This window comes from Anabrus simplex, chromosome 10 (genome assembly GCF_040414725.1).
Source record: "Anabrus simplex isolate iqAnaSimp1 chromosome 10, ASM4041472v1, whole genome shotgun sequence".
Taxonomy (NCBI): domain Eukaryota; kingdom Metazoa; phylum Arthropoda; class Insecta; order Orthoptera; family Tettigoniidae; genus Anabrus; species Anabrus simplex.
The window spans coordinates 44,884,403-44,906,054 of record NC_090274.1 but is presented as its reverse complement, the minus strand read 5'-3'; the positions used below and the strand labels follow the sequence as shown (position 1 = coordinate 44,906,054).

Here is a 21,652-nt window from a genome sequence, read left to right as displayed (position 1 = left end):
TCACAGCGACTTAGAAATTGCATGATTATATCAGGCTTAATTCTGACGTTGTATCAAAATAAATGTACTGCATGCAGCTGACTAATAATAACAGTCTGAAACCAATATTCATGCTTCACAAATAGTCCCATTACTTAAGAGCGTCTAATGCTGTTGCTATGGTAACAAGTTGCTTCAATTATTCTAGGCAAGTTAAACTTCCCGCTGATTGTAAATTAATGGCAATGCACACGCTATTATTATGAAAACAACAAGACGTGGTCATCAGGCTATTAATTTGATACACCTAGTTTTATAATGTTTGAAGTGGTGGGATCTGATTATTATATAGTAATTGAGGGGTGTAATTGATTGCGGCGAAAATATTTTACAGTAAAGTTATGTGTCTTTTTTGAATGTATTTATTACATCTTTGGTAGTCATGTCGACTGTAGCGACTCTATCGGCTGACGCAGGTATTACCCGATTTAATATGGCGAATGTCAGGGATAGTGATACTTCGTTGTGGCTACATAATAAGCTTGGTATATCAAATGATTCGTGGACAGGTGGTTCAATTTGTTCGCAACTCAATGCAGAGGTATTGAGAAACATAAAAGATTGTTTTCCTGATCTGCAGACACAAGTGAAGCTGAAACTACTACTGTCATTTTTCCACATACCGCGTAGGAACGTTGAAGAGGTATGTTTACTGGTATTTTATATTCATGTTATTTCTTTCCCTTCTCATCTGTTTACTGTGATATTCTGTATACATTACCTGAAAATATTTTGAAAATGTCATTGGTTTTTTAGGGTTTGTTTTTGTAGGCGTCCACTTATGTTTTGCTTATGGTAGGTTTGTTGTCATTGTGTGTAACTATGAGTAATTTTGTGTAATCAGCTTGCAGTTGTCATAGCCGGTGTCAGTGTCAAATAAAATTAAATATTCTTGAAGTTTTCGACATTGCTAAATTATTCGTATTGTTTTAACGGATGTGATTGTTCAGCGAATGGAATGTCATGATTGATTACAATGTTGCAAGAGACAATTACAATGTATTATAGTGTTCGGTTTATAGCTCGTTTTATATTCGCTTGTCGTGGGAGTTAATGAGTTTGAGTTATGTGCTCTTCTGCGATTACATTGTCTTTATAGCTTCGAATAACGTGATTTCGGTTTATTAGAAATTAGCCTGTGGATATTTTATACTCTCTTCAGAAGGAGCAGCGTCTGTTTTGAGAATACACTATTTGCCAGTTTACTCTTTAATGCTGTTTGATATGTTTATTAAAACATCAGGAACAAATTAAGGTACGAAACTGCTACACTCTTGTACAATTGCCTGATATTGTTAGAAGTACCCTGTATTAAACCATCTCATGAAACAAAATATGTATCTATAATTTGGAAGACAAGAAACTTAAAAGAATTGAGAGATCTGTACACTGACAGACTGCAGATGCCAATGGGTTGAAATGTAAGCGGACACAGTAATCCTTATGATATTACAAAGTGCCTAAATGATTTGGGAGGATGTTTAGAAACAGTCATCAAAAGTCTATTGCCTTGAAAAGTTAATGATGCTGATATTCTTGCTCTCATTGTTAAACATCTTGATAATCATTCTTGTGTGAATGACACACACCAACATGAATAATGTATTCTGTGCAACCTGTTGTCGAAGATCCAAGATACCACCAAACAATGTAACAGAAAGAGAAAATTCGCAAGTGTTAGCTTCAATATTAGAATTTTTACAAGGAAGGTAAACTCGGCATAATTAATTAATTAGAGGTAAGGGGTACAATTCCAGCCCTGGTGACAAGATATTTCTAATGTTATAAGTAAGTGGAAATTAATGAAATCTTACTTGGAGTGCATCTTAGAGGAGAGATGTGCTCATTGCGATGTCCAGGAACCCACAATCCTTCCCCAAGAAGTACATGTACTTTTATAACCGAATGAAGAGTATTACATGCCATTTTCATTTCTGAAGTACTGTAGCTACTTGCATTCCTATTGGCCAGTGTAAAGTAGCACGTGGTCTCGTTCACGTCAATAATGTTAATCAGAATCCATTACCACTCCCAGCACAATACAAGCGTGAGGAAACACCTCTGCACCTCCTCTCCTACTGGTTCGCCACCACACGTTTCCCTTCTTTCTGTGCCTGCCATCTGCTTAGCTGATGAACGGGACTGGCGCTATACTTTGCGTACTCTAAAAACCTTCCTCCTAGCTCTCCTTTGTAATTCTCACATTATATTTGCCAGTTAACTTTATCTGAAAGGTTTATAAAAACGTTTGTGACGATTCCTTAAGTGTAATTTCATTGAGCGTGTCAAAAATTATTTTTCTTCTTCAAGCAAATGCCGGAAGGCACGGTGAAGAAGGTCCGCTGAACCTTCGTGAGCTGCCGCTTTATGACGCAATTGAGGGTGAGTGTTAAACAGTCATTTGTTTTCAGATAAAATTTGACGCTCACGGGGTGATGTTACATTGCGTGACCTAGGTCGTAATAACGTAAATTGAAGCGTGGTCTTTTGCGCTGCATGTGAAATTTTAGGTTTTAGTTTTCAGCGCTGTACTGTGTGATATAAAAAAGTAAACTCGTGTCCTCATCCCGAGCTGGTGCAGCTCTATTCAGGCACATCCTGGATGGAGGTGAGCTGCATGTAGCATTTCAACCACAGACCAGCCCTCCTGCAATTCTTAAATTTGTGGCAGTACCGGAAATCAAACCCGTGCTCCCGAGGACGGCAGCTAATAACACTAACCGTTACGCTACGGAGTTGGACACCGTGTGATATGTTGATACCGATAACTCTCTCGTCTTTTTTTAAACAAACATTTATGTTTTCCATTCTATGACATGTATTTTAATTATGTTTATTTTATTTTTCAGAGCTATTTTAAAGACATAAAAAGAACCTGGTTTTGGTATCCCGAGGTACCAAATCTCATTTCGTTCATTGAGATCCTCTATGTCTGCCTCTGTGATGTGGTGGTTAGTGTGATTAGCTACCAGGCCCGGGTTTGATTCCCGGCTCTGCCACAAAATTTGAAAAGTGGTACGAGGGATGGAACGGGGTCCACTTGCCCTCGGGAGGTCAGATAAGTAGAGGCGGGTTCAGTTCCCACCTCAGCCATCCTGGAAGTGGTTTTCCGTGGTTTCCCACTTCTCCAGCCAAATGCTGGGATGGTACCTAACTTAAGACCACGGTCTCTTCCAGTCTTCCCATCCCTCACAAGGCCCTGTTCAGCATAGCAGGTGAGGCCACCTTGGCGAGGTACTGGTCATTCCCCCCCAGTTGTACCCCCGACCCAATGTCTCACGCTCCAGGACACTGCCCTTGAGGCGGTAGAGGTGGGTTCTCTCGCCGAGTCCAAGGGAAAAACCAAGCCTTGAGGGTAAACAGATTAAGAAGAAGAAGATGAGAACCTTTACCTGGGCATGTAATTTCTTTAAATAAGAAGATATTTAACGTTGTTTAAAAGTCGGTGATTTGATTTAATTAATTTCATATGTATGGCCATTCTAAAGGACACTACCAACAGCTATAAGGTGGTTGTAGAAGTAAATAATCATTGAAGCGTAGGTCAGACGCGGTATCCCATCCCACGTTTGACCACAACCGATGGTGCTTAACTTGGGGTTGAACCCATGAATGTGACAACTCGCCGGAATTAGCAGGAATGGAAGTATAACATTTGAATATAATATGGGTAGGCCTATATTAGTTTAGGTTATTTAATATCATTATGTGTAGAAAGGAACGTTATTTAAAGGATTTCAATAATTATAGTACGAAAAGAAGCAAAGTATAGCGCTGGTCCCGTTCAACAGTTAAGCAGACGGGCAGGCGCGGGAAGAAGGGAAACACACGGTGGCGGACCAGAAGGAGGGCATAGGAGAGGAGGTGCAGAGTTGTGGCACTAGGCAGGCAGGCAGTGTGCCGGCTTAGCATTGGCCAGCAGGTATTCATTGCCGTTTGTGTGGAACTTGAAATGTCGCAACTTTTAGGCCCCTTAGTTAACGCCATAATAAATGTCGGCAGCCAAAATTGATTCCGACATCTTTTTTATGTGTACCTCAATGTGTTTTCCAAGTTTCATCGTGATTGCAGACTTAACCATAGCTGATGTTCCCTTGTAAGACATCACAGTGGGATGTATCAGGCCGTACCCATTGATGCTGGGAGTGTATACAGGTGAGTCATCATAGGAAAGTTTCCACTTCCCTCCCCGAAGTGGAGAGGCAGTCCACATAGAAGGTTATTGCCTTCTCTTTGGCCAGGAGATTTGGTGGGTTGAGGGAGAAGCGTAGGAGTTAAAGGGGGCGGGGGTAAATGGGAAATTAAGGAAGGGGAGAAGTGGGTAAGTCTTTTCTTATTTATTTTTGGATGTTGCAAGATATTTTAAAATTGAGAGCATATTGATAATACAATGTTTCTAAATGAAACTCTACCATCTACGTATTACACCTATCCATCTATAAATGATTTCATTCCCCACCCTGAAGGGATGGGGCAGGCCACCTAGAGGTTTAAGTCTTCTTTCTGCCCAAGAGATGCAGGCAGGTTGAAGAGGAAGTGGAGGAGAGGGGAAAAGGATGTGAGGTAAGGAGGCGGTGAAGTAGGGTATTTCGGCCTATGGGCATTTTTTTAAAAAGTTATGGCTTGGTGGGTGGCACACCCTGCTTTCAACTGACGAGGCTGTGGCGACCAAGTGACTCCCGAGATGAGTCCCCCTCTGCTATGCCAACGGCTCCATATGAAGGCGGATGAGCTGGCAGGGGCTGGGGAACGCTCTTGCCCTTGAGTGCGAATCACCTCTGAAGGCGGAGGAATCACATATGGTCAATGTCATAGAAAGTTCTCAACGACGGACCAGGCGTAGGGACAACTAAGCCTAAAGCTTCCCTAGCAGTTGGGAAGGCGGACGAAGGCTGCAGCAGTCTCGAAGGTTCTAGTCGCCATAACTCCTATGCCACTGGGGACAGGTTCTGAGTCTGTTAAGAAATGTGTGATTGTTGTGCAGCAGCATTCCCATACTAAAAGATGTCACACACAGGCGTCTTCTGAAGAACTCAGCACATACACTACAAGTCCTGCGGCAATCAGGGAGTTGTGACAGGAGCAGGATTGTGTAATCTGGGAGCTTCTAGTGACAAACCGGCACATAGGTGACAAATGTGTGATCGCTGTTTTGCTTGATGATGATGCTTGTGATTTAAAGGGGCCCAATATGTAAGGTCATCAGCCCACTGGCTTGAGGAGAGGCTGTAAAGCAACTCGTGTTCTGCATTCGTTACTGAGCAGGCCTATTCAGGAACCACTCTGCTCACTCTGAAAGGAGAAGGGGTATAAAAGGTGCCCTAAACATAGTCAGCCTCAACACAACCCGACTGGGAAACCGCACCCAGTAGGTACACCATAAGCGGCCAGAAGAAAATAAAGATGAATTTTGCAACCTGGAACATCTGTATTCTAATGGACAATGATACAGCTAATTGGCCAGAAAGGAGAACAGCTATTGTGGCTCCTGAACTAAAAAAGATTTAACATCGATATTGCAGCACTGAGTGAAACTAGAAGGCCCGACGAAGGACAAATTAAAGAACAAGCATACTTTGTTTTGAAAACATTCATGTGTTGGTTTTGCCATTGCAAACAAACTTGTTCCTCACGTTGATTAACTTCCTTTTTTTTTTTTTTTTTCTCACTTGAAAAGAAAAATCCACAGCCTGTTTCCAGTCATTCGACGGGGTCAGGAATGGAATGAAGCCCCCATCTAGCAGCGAGGAACAAAGGAAAATTTAATATGTCCTCCTATTCAATACATACTTATTAAATTTTCATTTGTAAAGTGAAAACCGTCAATACGGAATGATTCTAATATCTTGTAACTTCATTCTGGCATAAATGAAGGACTTGTGAGCTTACGCCTCAACCTCACCAACAACGAACGAGTTACAATAATTAGTGCATACACCCCGACCCTCACTTGTGAAGAAGATGAAAAGGAAGCATTCTATTGCCAACTCGATATACTTCTAACAAGAATACCTCAAGCTGAAAAAAATTATTCCCTTTGGGGACTTCAAAGCGCGAGTCGGTGGAGACTCGACACTATGGCCCAAATTCAAAAAGAGGGAGTAGGGAATTGTAACTCTAATGGAATCCTTCTGCTCATGAAGTACTCCGAGCACAATCTAGTTATCACTAATACCCTCTTCAGACAAGAGGGTAAATTTAAAACATCATGGCAACATCCACGGTCAAAACACTGGCATCTAATTGATTACATAATTGTACGCATTTAAAGATAAAAATTTCATTGTTCCGTATTGAAATTATTAACATTAAAAATTAAATAATTGAGGTTCAACCAATTCAATATATAAAATAAAGAAATGTAGTAATTACATTCTTATTTAAATGGGACCGGTTTCAACCTTAGTCCAGGTCATCATCAGCCGTAAAAACAAGTAGGCGAAATCACACAATGTTTATGAATATTGGAGAAATGGGGCAGATTCACACTCTGTCAGGCACAAAGTCACAACACTATCAAATAATATATGAAGATTATAAATAAACTTGAAGTCGCAGACGAATAAATTTGTAGAAGCAAACCGCCAGTTCTCCGTGATCAGCGCGGCACATTCAAGGTCATGCGCTGCGGTCTCGAACGCCAAAGTAGAGTGGAGAATGTCTTGAAGGTCCAATATTTTTCTCGGTTGCGGGAAGTTAAGTATGTATATGAAAAATATACGACGCAAATCAGTATAATTGAATGAGAACTTGTGCTCTTGCTAAGTTCTTGGAAAACTGTTTTCCGCAGCGCATGACCTTGAATGTTACAAGTAACTATTCTCATTTTGGTTCCGTATTGAAGTTGACGTATGTCTCAAGTATTATTACAATATTATAAGTCCACCTGTTCAATACAATACCTTGAATGACCTTGAATGTGCCGCGCTGATCACCGAGAACTGGCGGTTTGCTTCTACAAATTTATTCGTCTGCGACTTCAAGTTTATTTATAATCTTCATATATTATTTGATAGTGTTGTGACTTTGTGCCTGACAGAGTGTGAATCTGACCCATTTCTCCAATATTCATAAACATTGTGTGATTTCGCCTACTTGTTTTTACAGCTGATGATGACCTGGACTAAGGTCGAAACCGGTCCCATTTACATAAGAATGTAATTACTACATTTCTTTATTTTATATATTGAATTAGTTGAACTTCAATTATTTAATTTTTAATGTTAATTGTACGCACCTGAGACTAATGCAACATGTTAATCACAAAGGCTCTAACAAGTGCTGAGACGACTGCTGGACGGACCACTGACTTATACGGTCTATGATGACCCTTCACATCCACGTGCAGTGAAGGAAACAGACAAAACTTACCAGACCTAAAATGAACACGGACTGTCTCAAGGATCATAGCACTAAAGCAAAATTTCAACAGCTCCTAGGTGACAAACTGCCGGATGAATACCCTGAAAGGACTGAAGAACACTGGGTAACACTGAAGACTGCAATACTATCAACTGGTGAAGAATCAGTAGAACGCCGTAGGGACAAACACCAAGACTGGTTTGATGAAAATGACCAAGAAATTCAGGCTCTAATGGACAAAACAGAGAGCAGCACACCAAGCTTGGCAGATCAATCCCAGTTCACTCTCTTAAGAAACGAGAATATCAAGAAGTGAAAGCAGATGTTCAGAGGAAAACCCATGTTCTGAAAAACAGTTGGTGGATGATGGAGTCTCAAGAAATGCAACATCTAGCAGAAACTAACAACACTAGAGCATTTTTTTCAGCATGATAAAAACCATATATGGCCCAACAGCTCAAAGACTAAATTGTCTTAAATCTAGGGATGCTTCTACTCTTCTAAAAGACAGCAATTCCATTAATGTACAATGGAAAGAACATTTCCATGAACTACTGAACAAGGATCCAGAGATCAACGAAGTAGAAGTCTTGAAAATTCCACAAAAACAAATCTGCCGGATCAGATGGAATTCCTGCTGAATTTTTCAAGGAAGGGGGATGAATTCTTACTGAACATATACTAATGCTCGTAGTCAAAATATGGAACAGTAAAACAATACCTCCTGATCTCAGACATGCTCTGACAGTTGCAATCTTCCAAAAAGGAGATAGAACTGACTTTGGTAACTACTGTGTAATAACCCTTCTGTTTATTGCTGGGAAAGTACTCACTCGAATTCTATCTAACCGCCTGATGCCTCTCACTGAAGACTGCTTACCTGAAACTGCCTAAATGAAAGAAACATAAAACATGGCAGCCAAGACAGGAACAAAAGGCAAAAGAAATAGCACCATACGAAAATGCAAGAATAAAATGCAGAACAAGATCAAAATGTAAATTCAGCTGATTGATACGTCATTCTTTCACTCCACTTTCATACTAACATTCGCGCACACATTCAGCATGGCCGGGATCGGCAAACAATATAAGTACCAGCGTCAGTTAAACGACAAACTCAATTTCATATAGCATGACTCCAAGGTCACAAACGAGGTCTCATTTATATCGGAAGTTGCATGCACAGGACAAACAAATTCACCTGTGGGATCAGAGAAATCCCGCAGGCAAACCCATCAGGGTTCGCACTTCGTACGACACGAGTGGAGGCTCGCGGTGACACAAAGGGCAAACAGTCATCAGATGGCGAATTACATAAAAATGCAGCGCACATGAACAGAAGTAATATGAGACCCGAACATCAACATATCATAATCAAAATAACCACAAGAAAAATACGCAGTCCATTCATACAGCGGAGTGAACGACACATATTAATCAGCTATACATAAATGAACGAATACTACGAAAGAATAGCCGAACAAATATTATGAAAGAATACCCATACCTGGCGTATATTAACCGGGAAAGAAAAGAGAAGGATGGTAGTATAGGCTAAGTTTGAATCGTTTAAAGACTCTCCTGTAAGTCAAAAACGCTAATCTGATCTGCGTGGGGTCCATTTTTATGCTTCTCTCCAACCAAAACAAAGATTCGAGTCAAAGAGATGAAATTAACATCTCGTCGGAAAGATATGACCATCCGTGTCCAACATTGAGGGAGCTGCCCTCTCATATAATCATGGAAGTTGTTAAGTCATTCAACGTGAGGTCGGAAGAGGCCATTAGCAATAACAGAACCGTAATATTTATGAATTTGCCATGCCGATATGGCTCAAGACACAGAAGATGTTAGTCGTAGGCCAGTACCAGGTCGACCAAGGATAACCACTCGACAGCAGGACCGATATCTGGCCTTAACCGCCCGACGAAATCGGAGTGCACCTGCAAGGCAATTGTCGGCGGAGCTTGCAGCTGTCTCAGGGGTTGCCGTTTCCTGGCAAACTGTGTACCAGAGGCTCAGAACAGCAGGGCTGTTTGCCCGAAGTCCGGCAGTGTGCGTTCCGCTCACTCCAGCACAGAGACAGGCCCGTTTCGTGTGGAGCCGTCAACATCGAAACTGGACCTTGAATGAATGGTGGCGTGTGCTATTCACAGATGAATCCCGCTTCAGTTTGCAGAACGATGTCCGCCGCACATTAATCTGGAGAGAACCGGGTAGCTGATACAACCACAGGAACATCGTGGAACGGGACCAATATGGTGGTGGTGGCGTCATTGTGTGGGGTGGCATCATGTTGAATGGCCGTACGGACCTGCACTTCTTCATGGGTGGTCCGAGGAACACTGTTAACGCTCGGAGATACAGGGATGAGGTACTGAGTCCACATGTTTGACTCTTCAGGGGTGCAGTTCATCCAGACTTCCTCTTAATGGACGATAATGCCCAACCGCACCGCGCTGCTCTGGTGGATGAATTTCTGACTGGGGAAGACATTCATCGCATGGACTGGCCAGCGAGGTCTACAGATTTGAATCCTATAGAACATACCTGGGATGCATTGGGGACGCGAATTGCATTCCGTCAGCCTCCACCAAGGACCCTTTCGGAGGAATGGGATCGACTGCCACAAGAGCTCTTGGACCATGTGATAGAGAGCATGTCACGTTGCTGCGAAGCATGTGTGGCCGTTAGGCGTAACCATACATACCAGAGATTGCCAAGTTTTGTTAGTAGTTGTCAAAGATGTACCTTAGCCACCTTTCTGACACTGTTTTTTTGGACAAGTTGTGTGACATATGGTGTGTGAGTCTGCTTACGTTTGTTCAGCAGTCCGTCTGACATTCCTCTCAGGCGCTATGGCCTCGTTTAGTGATTATGCTTAAGTTTTGGACACTAGTGTATTTGCAACCAATGTACAGGAACTACTTAATGTTGTCTCTGAAGCCAGCAATGCTATGGGCTTGAGGCTGAATGTAATGAAGACCAAGTGGATGGTTGTAAGTGGGTAAGAAGACAGTATTTGGGGTAGTCTCAAAGCAGGAAAGGACCGGTTCGTGAGAGTGACAACATTTAAATACATGGGGTGTCACATTAATTATGACTGGGAACTTGCTAATGAGATCTGATGCTGAGTTGAGTGGGCTAGAACTTCTTTTGAGAAACTTTTGACAAGCCATGATGTATCCGTTATAGTACGTACACGCCTACTCTGGCACTACATTTTCAGCATCCGACTATAGGGCGTTGAGGCATGGACACTAATGGAGACTATGTGCAAGAGATTGCAAGCGTTTGAAATGTGGACGTACTGAAGGTTACCTTGGCCAGCTAAAATGACCAATATAGAAGTTTTGCACTGTATGAACAAAGAACCAGAAATTCTCACTACCATCAAAAGATGGAAGCTAAGAATAATTTGGTGATGCAAAACAGTAAATACTCCAAGGGAAAATTAATGGAAAATATGGTCCAGGTTGCAGTAGGACACTGTTGCTCAGCAACTTGAGCCAGTGGTTTGGGGTGACGAAGTTTACTCTATTCAAACCAGCTGTGATCAAACAACAGGTCATGCTACTGATTGCTAACATTGTGCAAGGACATGGCACATGAAGAAGAAGATATGTGTTTAATTTCAGGAAATAGCCATCTTCGAATACACTAACATACCTGCTAACCCTTCCGATTTACCTGGAAACTTTCCATTTTTTAAGTCGTCTCCTGGCTTTTCCGATTTCATTTTACTTCTTCCTATTTTTGAGCAATATAACCTCCAGTACGGTCAATACTCTTCCCCTAGGATAAATTCTTATGTGCTTGTGTAATTTACGCAACCTCGTTTTCAAGTGTATTTTATTTGGCGAGTGTATTGCCTTTCTGTCTTCGTGTATGTGTTTCCCTCTCCTTATAACAATGTGTTTGCCTTACAGTTGGGAATTCGGGACAGCAATCGTCCTACAAGCAAGAGAGGCCACCGACTCCGTTAATTAATCGGGATGAAATAATTAGTTTGTTGTTGTGTGGTTCGCGCACTGTTTAACATCGTTCTGTGTGTAGTTTCATTGGAGGTGTAGGTTGGGTGGTTCTGTGCTTCCCCCCTGTCGAAGTCGTAATAATGTATGAGGCATATTGACCTGTTCTGTATGTGATAGTTTCACGTATTTCAGTGCATTAATGTTCATTCTTACTTCATAATTTTGTTGACTTGAATCCATTTCAGGGAGTTGTGTCGGTGACAGTTTCTGGTATTTTCTCTTCACGTTATGGCCACAAAACATAAACGTTATCTTCAATTGTTCAGAGATAACTATAAAATTGTTTTTCCATTCGTTTAACAGTCTAATAAAGGAAACTATTATGCATTTTATTCGGTATGTCGGTGTGATATAAATATTATTATTTGTACATAACATACATACATGTGACATAAACGAGAACGATTAGGTACAATTTCTTGTAAGAGTTTTTGTTTTCTTAGTTTAAGATTTTAATTTTAGTGGTCAAGTCGCATTGTAACTGTAAATATGTATGCCTTTTCATCGAGACCGCGGCGCAATGTACGTGATGAAATCCAAGAATTTAAAAAAAATCTTCCTATTTTTGATTTCTAAAAGTTGGCAGGTGTGCACTAAGATCATACTTTAAAGTCACATAATTCAGAATCTAAGGATTCCCAGAACCATGTTGATAAACCATTTTTTTTCCTGTATCTTCTAAAGAATCCATTCTTGAAATTTTGCCTGGTATTTTTTGTTACACTCTGTATTGTATTTGATCTTAAGCAATCTATCAAATTACTAATTGCCCTTGCAACTTCTTGTCTAAATCCGGATCAAAAGTTTAACATCATAAATTTATCCTTGTATCCCACATTGATATATCACTTCCTTTCCACCCCACTGGATAAAGTTTCCCAACGATGATGCTAACAAAATGATGAAGAGTACTCTTGAGGAGATTTTATCACTTCCAGCTGGCACACTGGATGTGATGATCTATTCTGCCAAAGAGGTTACAGGTCTGGGTCTTTTCGCAGTGTGGAAAGTAGCTCTACAACAGATCAGTAGCAGTAACACTCTCTACAAAGCTGGCAATCAGAACATTACCGTAACGAGAAACCTCAAACTCAAAACTGCACATTGCACGTCCGCGCTTAACACCCTGACTGCCATTCTGTCGTGGCACCCTTCTTGAACTTTTTGATTTCATGAAGGAACAGTTGGAGACGAATGTTATGAAACCACATAGGACATACAGAAAGCAGTGTGTAGGTGTCTATGGGCTATTGAAATGAAGTATTGTTGTAAGGTTATTTTCAGACTTGCAGCATGCTTTGAAAAATGTGTGCAAAGATATAGAGATGTGAAGAAAAGTCTGTAGATTAAAATTGTGTATGTGACTGAGGAGCAGTCGCTTTGTAGGCCAAGGCTCAGCGCTGTATTTCCTTGCAGGGCAGGGTATGTGTTTTGGACCAGTTAAAGAAGCTAACTCGGAGGAAGTTGAAGCCATTCTGAATTGCCACGCTCAACATTGGAATCGAATCTGATGATGTTATTTCACGAACGAAACATCTCATTCTTTGTTTAATAATGTGTATTTTTATTCCTTGTTTATTGTTTTTACAGGTATGTTCTCTTCTCTTCATCCATTCCCTTTTCCAGATTCTCCCTGGGTAGGGTAGTGTACCAAAAAACCCTCCACCTTACTCCACCACTCCTCTTCTAGTACTTTATTGCTATCATAGAATAGAATATATTTATTTATCACCTACAGGATGTCCCAATTACAGATGATGTAATAGAAAAATTAAATAAAAAATTAAATAATTAAATTAAATAAAAAAATTAATTAAATAATATATATACAAATATACATATATATACAAGCAGATATAAATCTTCACATGTTATATACAGATTATTCATATAATTTACAAAATTACCACGTTCCTTCCTTGAGAAGAACTGTACGAATTGCAGTGGAAGGGTGGTGAAAAATGTCGAGTGACCCTTCCAGCTTGCATGAGCCAAGAATTTTCATGCACAACCGTCCTACATTTGGGCAGGTGGAATGTACATTTCTGCCTTGTTCGTCTGCTTGGAACATGAAGTGGGATCAACCCCAGTATAGCCGGACTGTCCACTTTATTCTTCAAGCATTTAATCGCTAACATTGCGTTCGCACACTTTCGGCGCGTTGCCAGCGTATTCATTCCAAGAATGTTTACAAACTCTTCATACCTGCTTGAAGAGAGGGGCATGCCTAGGAATACGAAACTAATCCACTTCATGAACCTTATCTGTACTCTTTCGAGATGGTGTATGTGGCCTTTCTGATACAGGAGCCACGTCTCACAACCATACTCGAGACAGGGTCTCACCAGGGAACAAAACAGTGTTTTGACACATGAAATATTACTGAAATCTTTACAATTCCTCTTGACAATCCCCAGGAGTCTGAAAGATTTCTTTATAATACCATCGATGTGTTTCTCGAAGGATAAGCCTTCCCTGTTACTAAGAATTACACCTAGATCATTAAACTCCTCCACATGATTTAAACTTTCTCCAATGATTTTATACCTGTAAAATACAGGTGTTAACTCCGAGTAAGTGACATGACACCATACTTGAATTTATTCACTTTAAGGGACCACTCCTCTATTTGTAATACAGTCCACAACAGAGCTCCTCCATCTCATTCTCTTTGCAGTCCCTGTATCCATGAATGTTCTTTTTGGTATTCTCTCTCCTGGCATTCTCATCATGTGTCTAAACCATTTCAGCTTTGCTATATCAATCCCTTCTTGAAGTTTACACACTCCCATGCTTCTCCTTATTTCCTCATTTCGTATTCTGTCTCGTCTTGTCTTTCCCTATATGCTCCTCAAGAACCTCATTTCAGCTGCTTGTATCTTTCTTTAGGTCTTCTTAGTCAATGCCCAGACTGCTGAAGCATAGGTCGGTATAGGTTTATAATAGGACATGTATAAAACCTTCTTGCACTTCATTGGCACATCTTTGTTCCATACAATGTCTCTCACACACTGGTAGAAACTTGCAGACTGCTGTATTCTTAAATCGATTTCTCTATCCAAATTTCCATCTTGTGACATCGTGCTGCCCAAATATTTAAAAATTTTCACTAATTCAAGAGGTTCGTTTCCTATTTTTATCACTCCCCTGGATTTTCTGATACCTCACGTCATATCAAAGTCTTGCTTTTTAAAGTACTAATCTTCATTCCAAATTTTCTTATTTCCTCATTCCATAAATCAACTTGTACCTGTACTTCTTCTTCATTATCTGCCCAAACTACAATGTCATCAGCAAAGAGCCTGGACTTTACTTGCTCGCCCATCATCTTCTCCGTGACATTATGTAGAATTCTATCCATGATGATAATGAAGAGTAAGGGAGACAATAGACTTCCCTGTCTTAAGCTTGTCTCAACTTGGAACCATTCAGTTTGACCCACTTTGGTTCCTACACAACTTTTGCAATTTGGATACAATGCTATTTTATTACCATCTGCATTTTTTCATTCCCAGTCTGTGCCTCTGTCAATGTTTTTCATACCAAATTCCCTGGGACACATTCATATGCCTTTTCATTGTCTAGAAACGTTACTACCATGTCCTTTCCATATTCCCAGGTATGCTATAATGTAAGATTTATATTTAACTTGTGTGTTCAGCAGGCTGGAAAGCTTTTAAGTTACAGTGGGGTCCTGTGGTAGATGCCACATCTCATTTGTTAATGAATGAGTGGATTCCAAGAAACCTGCATTGCCTGTGATTGGGGATTGTTTCAATGTCCCGTTTTTTACTGAATTAATCCATCGATCGTTTATGATGACTGATTTACAGCGATATCCAATAACACCTTTGGATGTTTTTTCCAGTGGCGAGTCGAGCTCGAAGAGATTTTGGAAGTAGCGCAGGTGGACAGCGAACAGTGGGTCTCGATGTTGGCGGAAATGATGAAGACTCTTCCTTCAACGGGGTCGCTCAACACCGACATAGGAGAGGTGGACGAGAATCGGAGAATATTCTCAGACTTGGTCAATGATCTCCGGAAGTTTGGTAAGAGAGAAAGACATTTTAAGTGTCAACCCCTGACTTCTCTAAATTGTTATAATAAAGTTTTAATAATAAAGTTTTATTGCAGCCAATGGCCATATGTAAATTTTCTACTCTTTACTATATTCATGTAAGGACTTTTCTCTTTTGCTACACTTATTGAAGTGGTATCGTTCACATATTTTCTCACACAGTTTGCACACACATTCGTCGCTTGGATCGTGATATATCTCTTTTACGCATAGCTTATGATGGAAACCATGTACTGCCAGCCTGTTGATAGGGCTGCGCATGATCTTATTTGGGCCCATCCAGTCTCTGTCATAGCATCCGTCACGTAGAACTCCGGCCAGATTTCTTCTCTTTTGCTTAACCTTAGATTTAGGTGAGCAGTGGCTTGGGGTGTCGATGGCACAGAAAGATATCTAAGGTCCTCGATAAGGAAAGGCTCCTGAGCTAGTTCATAAGCTAGTCTAGATGGAGATGTCTTAGAAATACCTAATATTCTTTTCAGAAAGGTAGCTTTCACTTTTTCAAGGGTAGTTATGTCAGATGTTGATAATTTGTCCCAGATTAAATCTATGCCATATGTCAGAATGGGTAGTATCTTTGCATGAAAAAGTTTCATTGCTGAGCCTATTGATATTTTGGTTGGGTCTTGTATATCGTAAATTCCTCTTATTGCTGCTGCTGCTCTTTCCCTCACATGTATTTTGAATGAGGATCCTGACGTTTGTAGAGTGATGCCAAGGTAGCGAAAATTATTTACTGTAGTTAAATCTACCCCTGCATATGAAATTCTATCTGTCGCTGCTATTCTTCCTCCTTTTCTGAAGACCATACAGACTGTCTTGTTCTTGTTAACCTGGAAGTCTAAATTGTTATGAGAAATTGATTTATGTAATAGTAAAGATTCGCACAATGTGCAAAGAAAATAATTTTAGCTCTCATTTTCATCGAGGCAGAATTTAGTCAGTGACACCAATCTTTTCCTGCATGACATTGCGTGGTACCTTTCACAGCCCCTGCCACACAATTTGCAGAAGCAGTGTGAATCGTTTGGTTCATGGTAGTTGGTTCTGCTGCTTAACCGGTGGTGAAATCCATGAACAGCAAATCGCGTCATTACATGTCTAAGGTGATAACCGGGCTTTTTCCATTCGCTGTTTAACATAGCGTCTGTAGAGTAGAAATCCAGCCATATTTCTTCCCTTTTTCTCTGAAGGTCAATGAGCAAATTTTCGTATGCCGGTGTAGAGGGTAGTTGCAGTTGTAGGCGGAGATCTTCTATGAAAAAAGTTTCTCTTGCCAGCACATATACCAGGCGTGATCGGGTGTACTTTGATACACATAAAGCTTTTTTTAAGAATTTGGCTTTCACTTTTTCTATATCTGCTAGATTGCTTTTGGTAAGATACTCCCAAATTAATGCCATACCATATGTTATTACGGGGGTAATTTTCAATTTGAATATTTCCATTGAGGTTGCCAGCGAGATCTTTGGAAGGTTTTTTATATCAGTCATGGCTAAGGTTGCAGCTGTTGTTCTTTCTTGGACATGTATCGTGAAAACAGTACCATATGTCTGCAAGGTGATCCCTAGGTATTTAAAGTAAGAGGCGATTGATAGTGGCTCGTTCTTGTATGTGATCTTGTCATTGGCTGCTGGTCTGCCTCCTTTCCTGAACGTCATTGTCACGGTTTTCTTTTAGTTAAGTTGCAGTTCATTTCTGGTGGCCCACTTTTCCAGTTGGTCGAAGGCTTCTTGAAGTTTTGTTATCTCGGGTGACATAAGAGCCATATCGTCAGCATAGATCAGTATTTTGACGTCCGCTTTGATGTATTTGGTGATATCTGACGTGGCTATATTGAACAATAACGGGCTAAGTGGATCTCCTTGTAGCACGCCATTTTTCTGTTCTAGCGTTCTGGATCGGTCAACACTGTCGTCTATCTGTACCAGGTTATCCCCAAGAATATTCCTAATAATTCTTGTGATGTAATTTTCCCCTATGTACCCTACCAGCTTTCCTATTATTATGGATCTGCTTATGAGGTCAAATGCCTTGGTATAGTCCACAAAAGTCACATGGAGCTTTCCTCTCGGATTCCTCAAGGCTTCCTCAATTTCGTCCATAAGACATTTCACAGCGTGTAAAGTCGATTTTCCCTTTGGTGAAACCGAACTGCTCTTCAGGGATGAATTCCTCTATCATTTTGTATAGGCGGTTATTCAGGAGACTCGTTAGGATTTTGAAGGCTGTACATTCTGATGCTATGCCCCTGTATGCATTCGGATCTTCAATATCTCCTTTACCTTTATACAACAGCTTCAGTGTGGCTTGCCGCCAGATTTTTGGCACTGTACCTTGTTTCAGGCATTCGTTAAAGATTCCTTCCATAAGTCTAAAAAGTATGGTGCTGTGCTTTTTATATGTTCATAGTAAATTCCATCTGGTCCACATGCTTTATTGTTCTGAGTGTTCTTAATTGCTTTATCTATTTCTGTTCGAGTGAAAGGTTCAAAATGCATTTCTATATCATTTATCGCTTTTGGCCGTGTTTCACGTGCTTGAAATACTTTTTTAAAATGGTCTTCCCATACATTCATTGGTATATCTTTTGGGAAATGAGGCTGTTTTGTGTTAAGTACCTTGTACCACTTCTCTGTTGTTTCTTCTATCATCTTCTGTTCTTCGCGTTTTTTGAAATCTTCTTTTGCCCTTTTCACGTTTTCTCTGTATTGTTTCCTGGCATCGTTGTAATGCTGTAAATGAATAGCATTGGGTTGTTTTATAGCTCAATGTAGCGCTGTTAAGGCCTCTTTCTTTGCTTGGATGCATTTTTTATTGAACCACGGATTTTTCGTCTGTTTTCGTCGAGAAATGTCTACAGTGTTATCTTTGATGAGCTTTTCCACTTTTGCTACTGCTGAGTCCAACTTCCCCATCCGTATTTCCTGCTGTATATAGTGCGTGTCGATGAGGGCAATTGAATCCGTGTCTATTCTTCTGCTGAATTTCGTCTTATCCATTTGGGCATTCGCTTGGTGAATGCCTGGCAGATTTATAGTAGTATCCACAGGTAGATGTTTTCTCGCAACTACATTCGTGATGATGTTTTGCAGAGCTATACTTGAGAAATTGATCCGTAGCCTATGGGACATCTGTCAAATATCATAGATGATCTGAAATTGAAACCCATTTTCTGAACTTTGTGGGTATTACTTAGAGTACTAGGTAAAAGAGAAAACCCTGGTTTATTGAGGCATTAAGCAAGGCTGTTTGCTTCATCATTATTTTGTATTTACAAAAAAATAAGTATTATGATACTGACATACTACATTCACTTGCATTATTTTCCCTGTTCCCCCCACCCCCGATCTGTTCCTGGTAAGATATAGTATTTATTGTACACTATGTCTTGTGGTGTATGCTCCAATAAATTTGTTACTTTCATTGGCCTATGCCAGTCTCATCTTTGACTTTGACAACATGAAACTCATGAAAAGTAATTGCTTTACTTTTACTTATTCTGTCTGGCAATAATTTCTTTGGAGTTTTTCAGGTCAGTGTTGGGCTACCTCAACTCCCAGGTTGTTTTCCATGCACACATTATCAAGGGTATACTGAAACAGATTAGCAGGGCAGTTTAGGATGTAGTTCATATCTTAAACGTGGCCAGATTCATATAGGAAACTCCCATCTTTTCAGGTTGGTCTTCACTGGTGCTACTTCTGTTCACAGCTGGTTAAGTGTTCTCTGCATTTTCCAATCCAACTTTACACCTGCAGGGTCATTCTCTTGAAGCGGATACCAGAGTGGAGGCTCTGCGCTTACTTTTGATAAGAAAGCCTTCTAGGCCTGCCGATGATAACTTCTGCCCCAAAACATGGCATGCCTTTCATCAAAAGGTCTGCTTGAATTTTTCAGTGTATTCATAGGATGATCGGATACTCAATGGAGAGACTTCTGTTGCTCTATAGAGCTTGTCCGGAGGGATAGCTTTCATGCCGCCAGTTATTATGCAGTACGTTTTCATTCTTTCATTCATCGATACGGCCATCTGTGGGCCGTGTTTACACAATCTATCTACACTTTTTTCTCGCAGACTAATGTCCTTTCCTTTACCCTCTTGCCAGTGATCCTTTAGTTTTTGGCTTCTACTTTCTCGCTCTTCCACCGAGATGTTCTGTGATTTGTCCAGTAGCTTTACGGTTGCATCCCTGATTTCCGCAACCTTTTTTCTAAATGTTGTTCTGTCCTGTATCTCTTCCTCCTTGACACCCAATTCTGCGAGGTCCTCGTGAACCTGTGTAAGCCATCAAAGATATGTTTTCTCACTTTTCTTGCAAAAGGAATATTCTGTTGACCAACCTTTCTTGATCCATCTTCTTAATGTGTCCATAAAACGTCACTCTCCTTTTCCTCATCTTTGCTGTAACTTTCTCAATGTTTTTGTAGAGTTCCTGTTTTGACTGCAATCGGAAAATATGTTGGCCATGTTGAGACTCTTTTATACCCAAGATTTTTCGAAGGAATCTTCTTTCTCTTTTTCCAAGGACTGAGTATGCCACCCTTGTCAGTATTTCTGCTCCATATAGGCACTCAGTTCTAATTACTGTGCAGCAATGTTGAATTGAGATGGACTTGTTGGTGTCGTGACATAGGGTAGTGACACTAGAATGCTGGGAAACCAGCGCGATTGTTGCTTATGCCAGTCAGCGCTTGTTTCCTGCCAGTTTCCTTGGAATTTCTGATGGTAAAATATGTCTTCTGCAAGTGAGGATGAACTGATCCTGCTAGAAAATATTCATTTTGAAGATTCTTGTAGGAGAGTAGTAGTAGGAGTCCATGAAATTAATCGTGGAAGGCGGGAATTCCCAGAGTACCATCATCTTTCCCGCAACTGAAGATTGACCCTAAAAAGTCCTTTGCGAATCGAGCTGGTGAAATTCTTTCTGCATGTCTGAAATCTTTAAGGTCACAGTATAGATCTAACATACTACAATAATTTCTCCAATGTTCTACTCACAGTAACATGCCAGTCAACAATGAACGCTACTGAAACAATGAGCTCACGAGCGCAGGAAAATCTCCTTCACATACTTCTGCGTTGTAAAGATTGATGGCCAATGGTCAGTAATTATTAACCCCATTATTTGTGCATTAAAAAAATGGGAGAAGCGGATCTCTCAGGAAACATTCCATTCCACGAAAGGTACACTAACTTCTGCTGAACTGTAATAATACTCCATTATTAATACAGAAAGCTAATCCAAAAATAAGCAGACAAAAGAAATCGAAAGCTCTTGCGTTCAGTTTTCCATTGAAGGCTCCCATCCTTACAAGATTTTTCGACGTAATTTCTATTGGAATGTTCTTTGCCTCTCTTGTCCCATATCGCAAGTCTTTTATATACAAGAACTATTAGTTCCTCGCTGTCTACCGCGCTCTGTATCTCAATTAAAGGAAACGAACTGTCACAACGTGAGCTAAACATGCACTCTGCCAGGCGACTACCAGCGCACTGGAAGCTGGCAAATAAATGTTTCAAATTGTGTTTGCTGGTCGGCGCCAAGTGCAAGTTCCAATAAGCTCGAAAACGCTTCCTTTGTATTCAGCTATGTTTGAAAGAGAGGCAATATTTCCTCTCGCTTGTTGCCGCTTACCAGTGTCGACTCACCTGCGCTGTCAACCAAGCGTTCTACGTGTCCCTTCCCGTAATCTGAAGACCATCTCCATCCTCTTCATCCTCTCTTAATACCTCCTTTTCATTTCCGTTGGGTGTGATAATTTCTCCCGGGTATTTATTTAAGGTGACATAAACTTTTTTTGTTTGAACCTACCTATTACAGGCTGCTTTTGAGAAACACAAGTCTCTCCTTGTTCTTTTCAGGACAGTGAGATTTGCACCCCATGTACTGCAAGTTTTTCGGGATGTTATGCCTTGTCACAGTTTTCTTGACTGTACAGTTGCTATTCTTTGTGCAGCCAGTTCCTGTCATGAATGGTTTAAAAGATCATAGTGCATAGGGGCATGTCTTGAATGCATTTGTGTGGGCTCAGCACTTTCTGATTTAGTAAAGAAAGCAGTGGGGAGTGACCTCAGTATTCATTTCCCTAACACACCTTTCTAGTTGCACCTACGCTCTCTGAAAGCTGACGGTGG

At 40.6% G+C, this 21,652-nt stretch overlaps 1 protein-coding gene across 2 annotated transcripts in view; it reads left to right on the top strand.

The window, feature by feature from the left end:
• Window positions 1–472: 472 nt before the first annotated feature.
• The window catches only part of Nelf-A (Negative elongation factor A), a 103,364-nt gene continuing 82,184 nt past the window's right edge, over window positions 473–21,652 (top strand). For both annotated transcript variants that reach the window (XM_067155030.2, XM_067155029.2), the window contains exons 1-2: window positions 473–682; window positions 15,304–15,484. In XM_067155030.2, coding sequence (XP_067011131.1) covers window positions 473–682; window positions 15,304–15,484 — 391 coding nt within the window. The remainder of the gene's footprint in view (window positions 683–15,303; window positions 15,485–21,652) is intronic.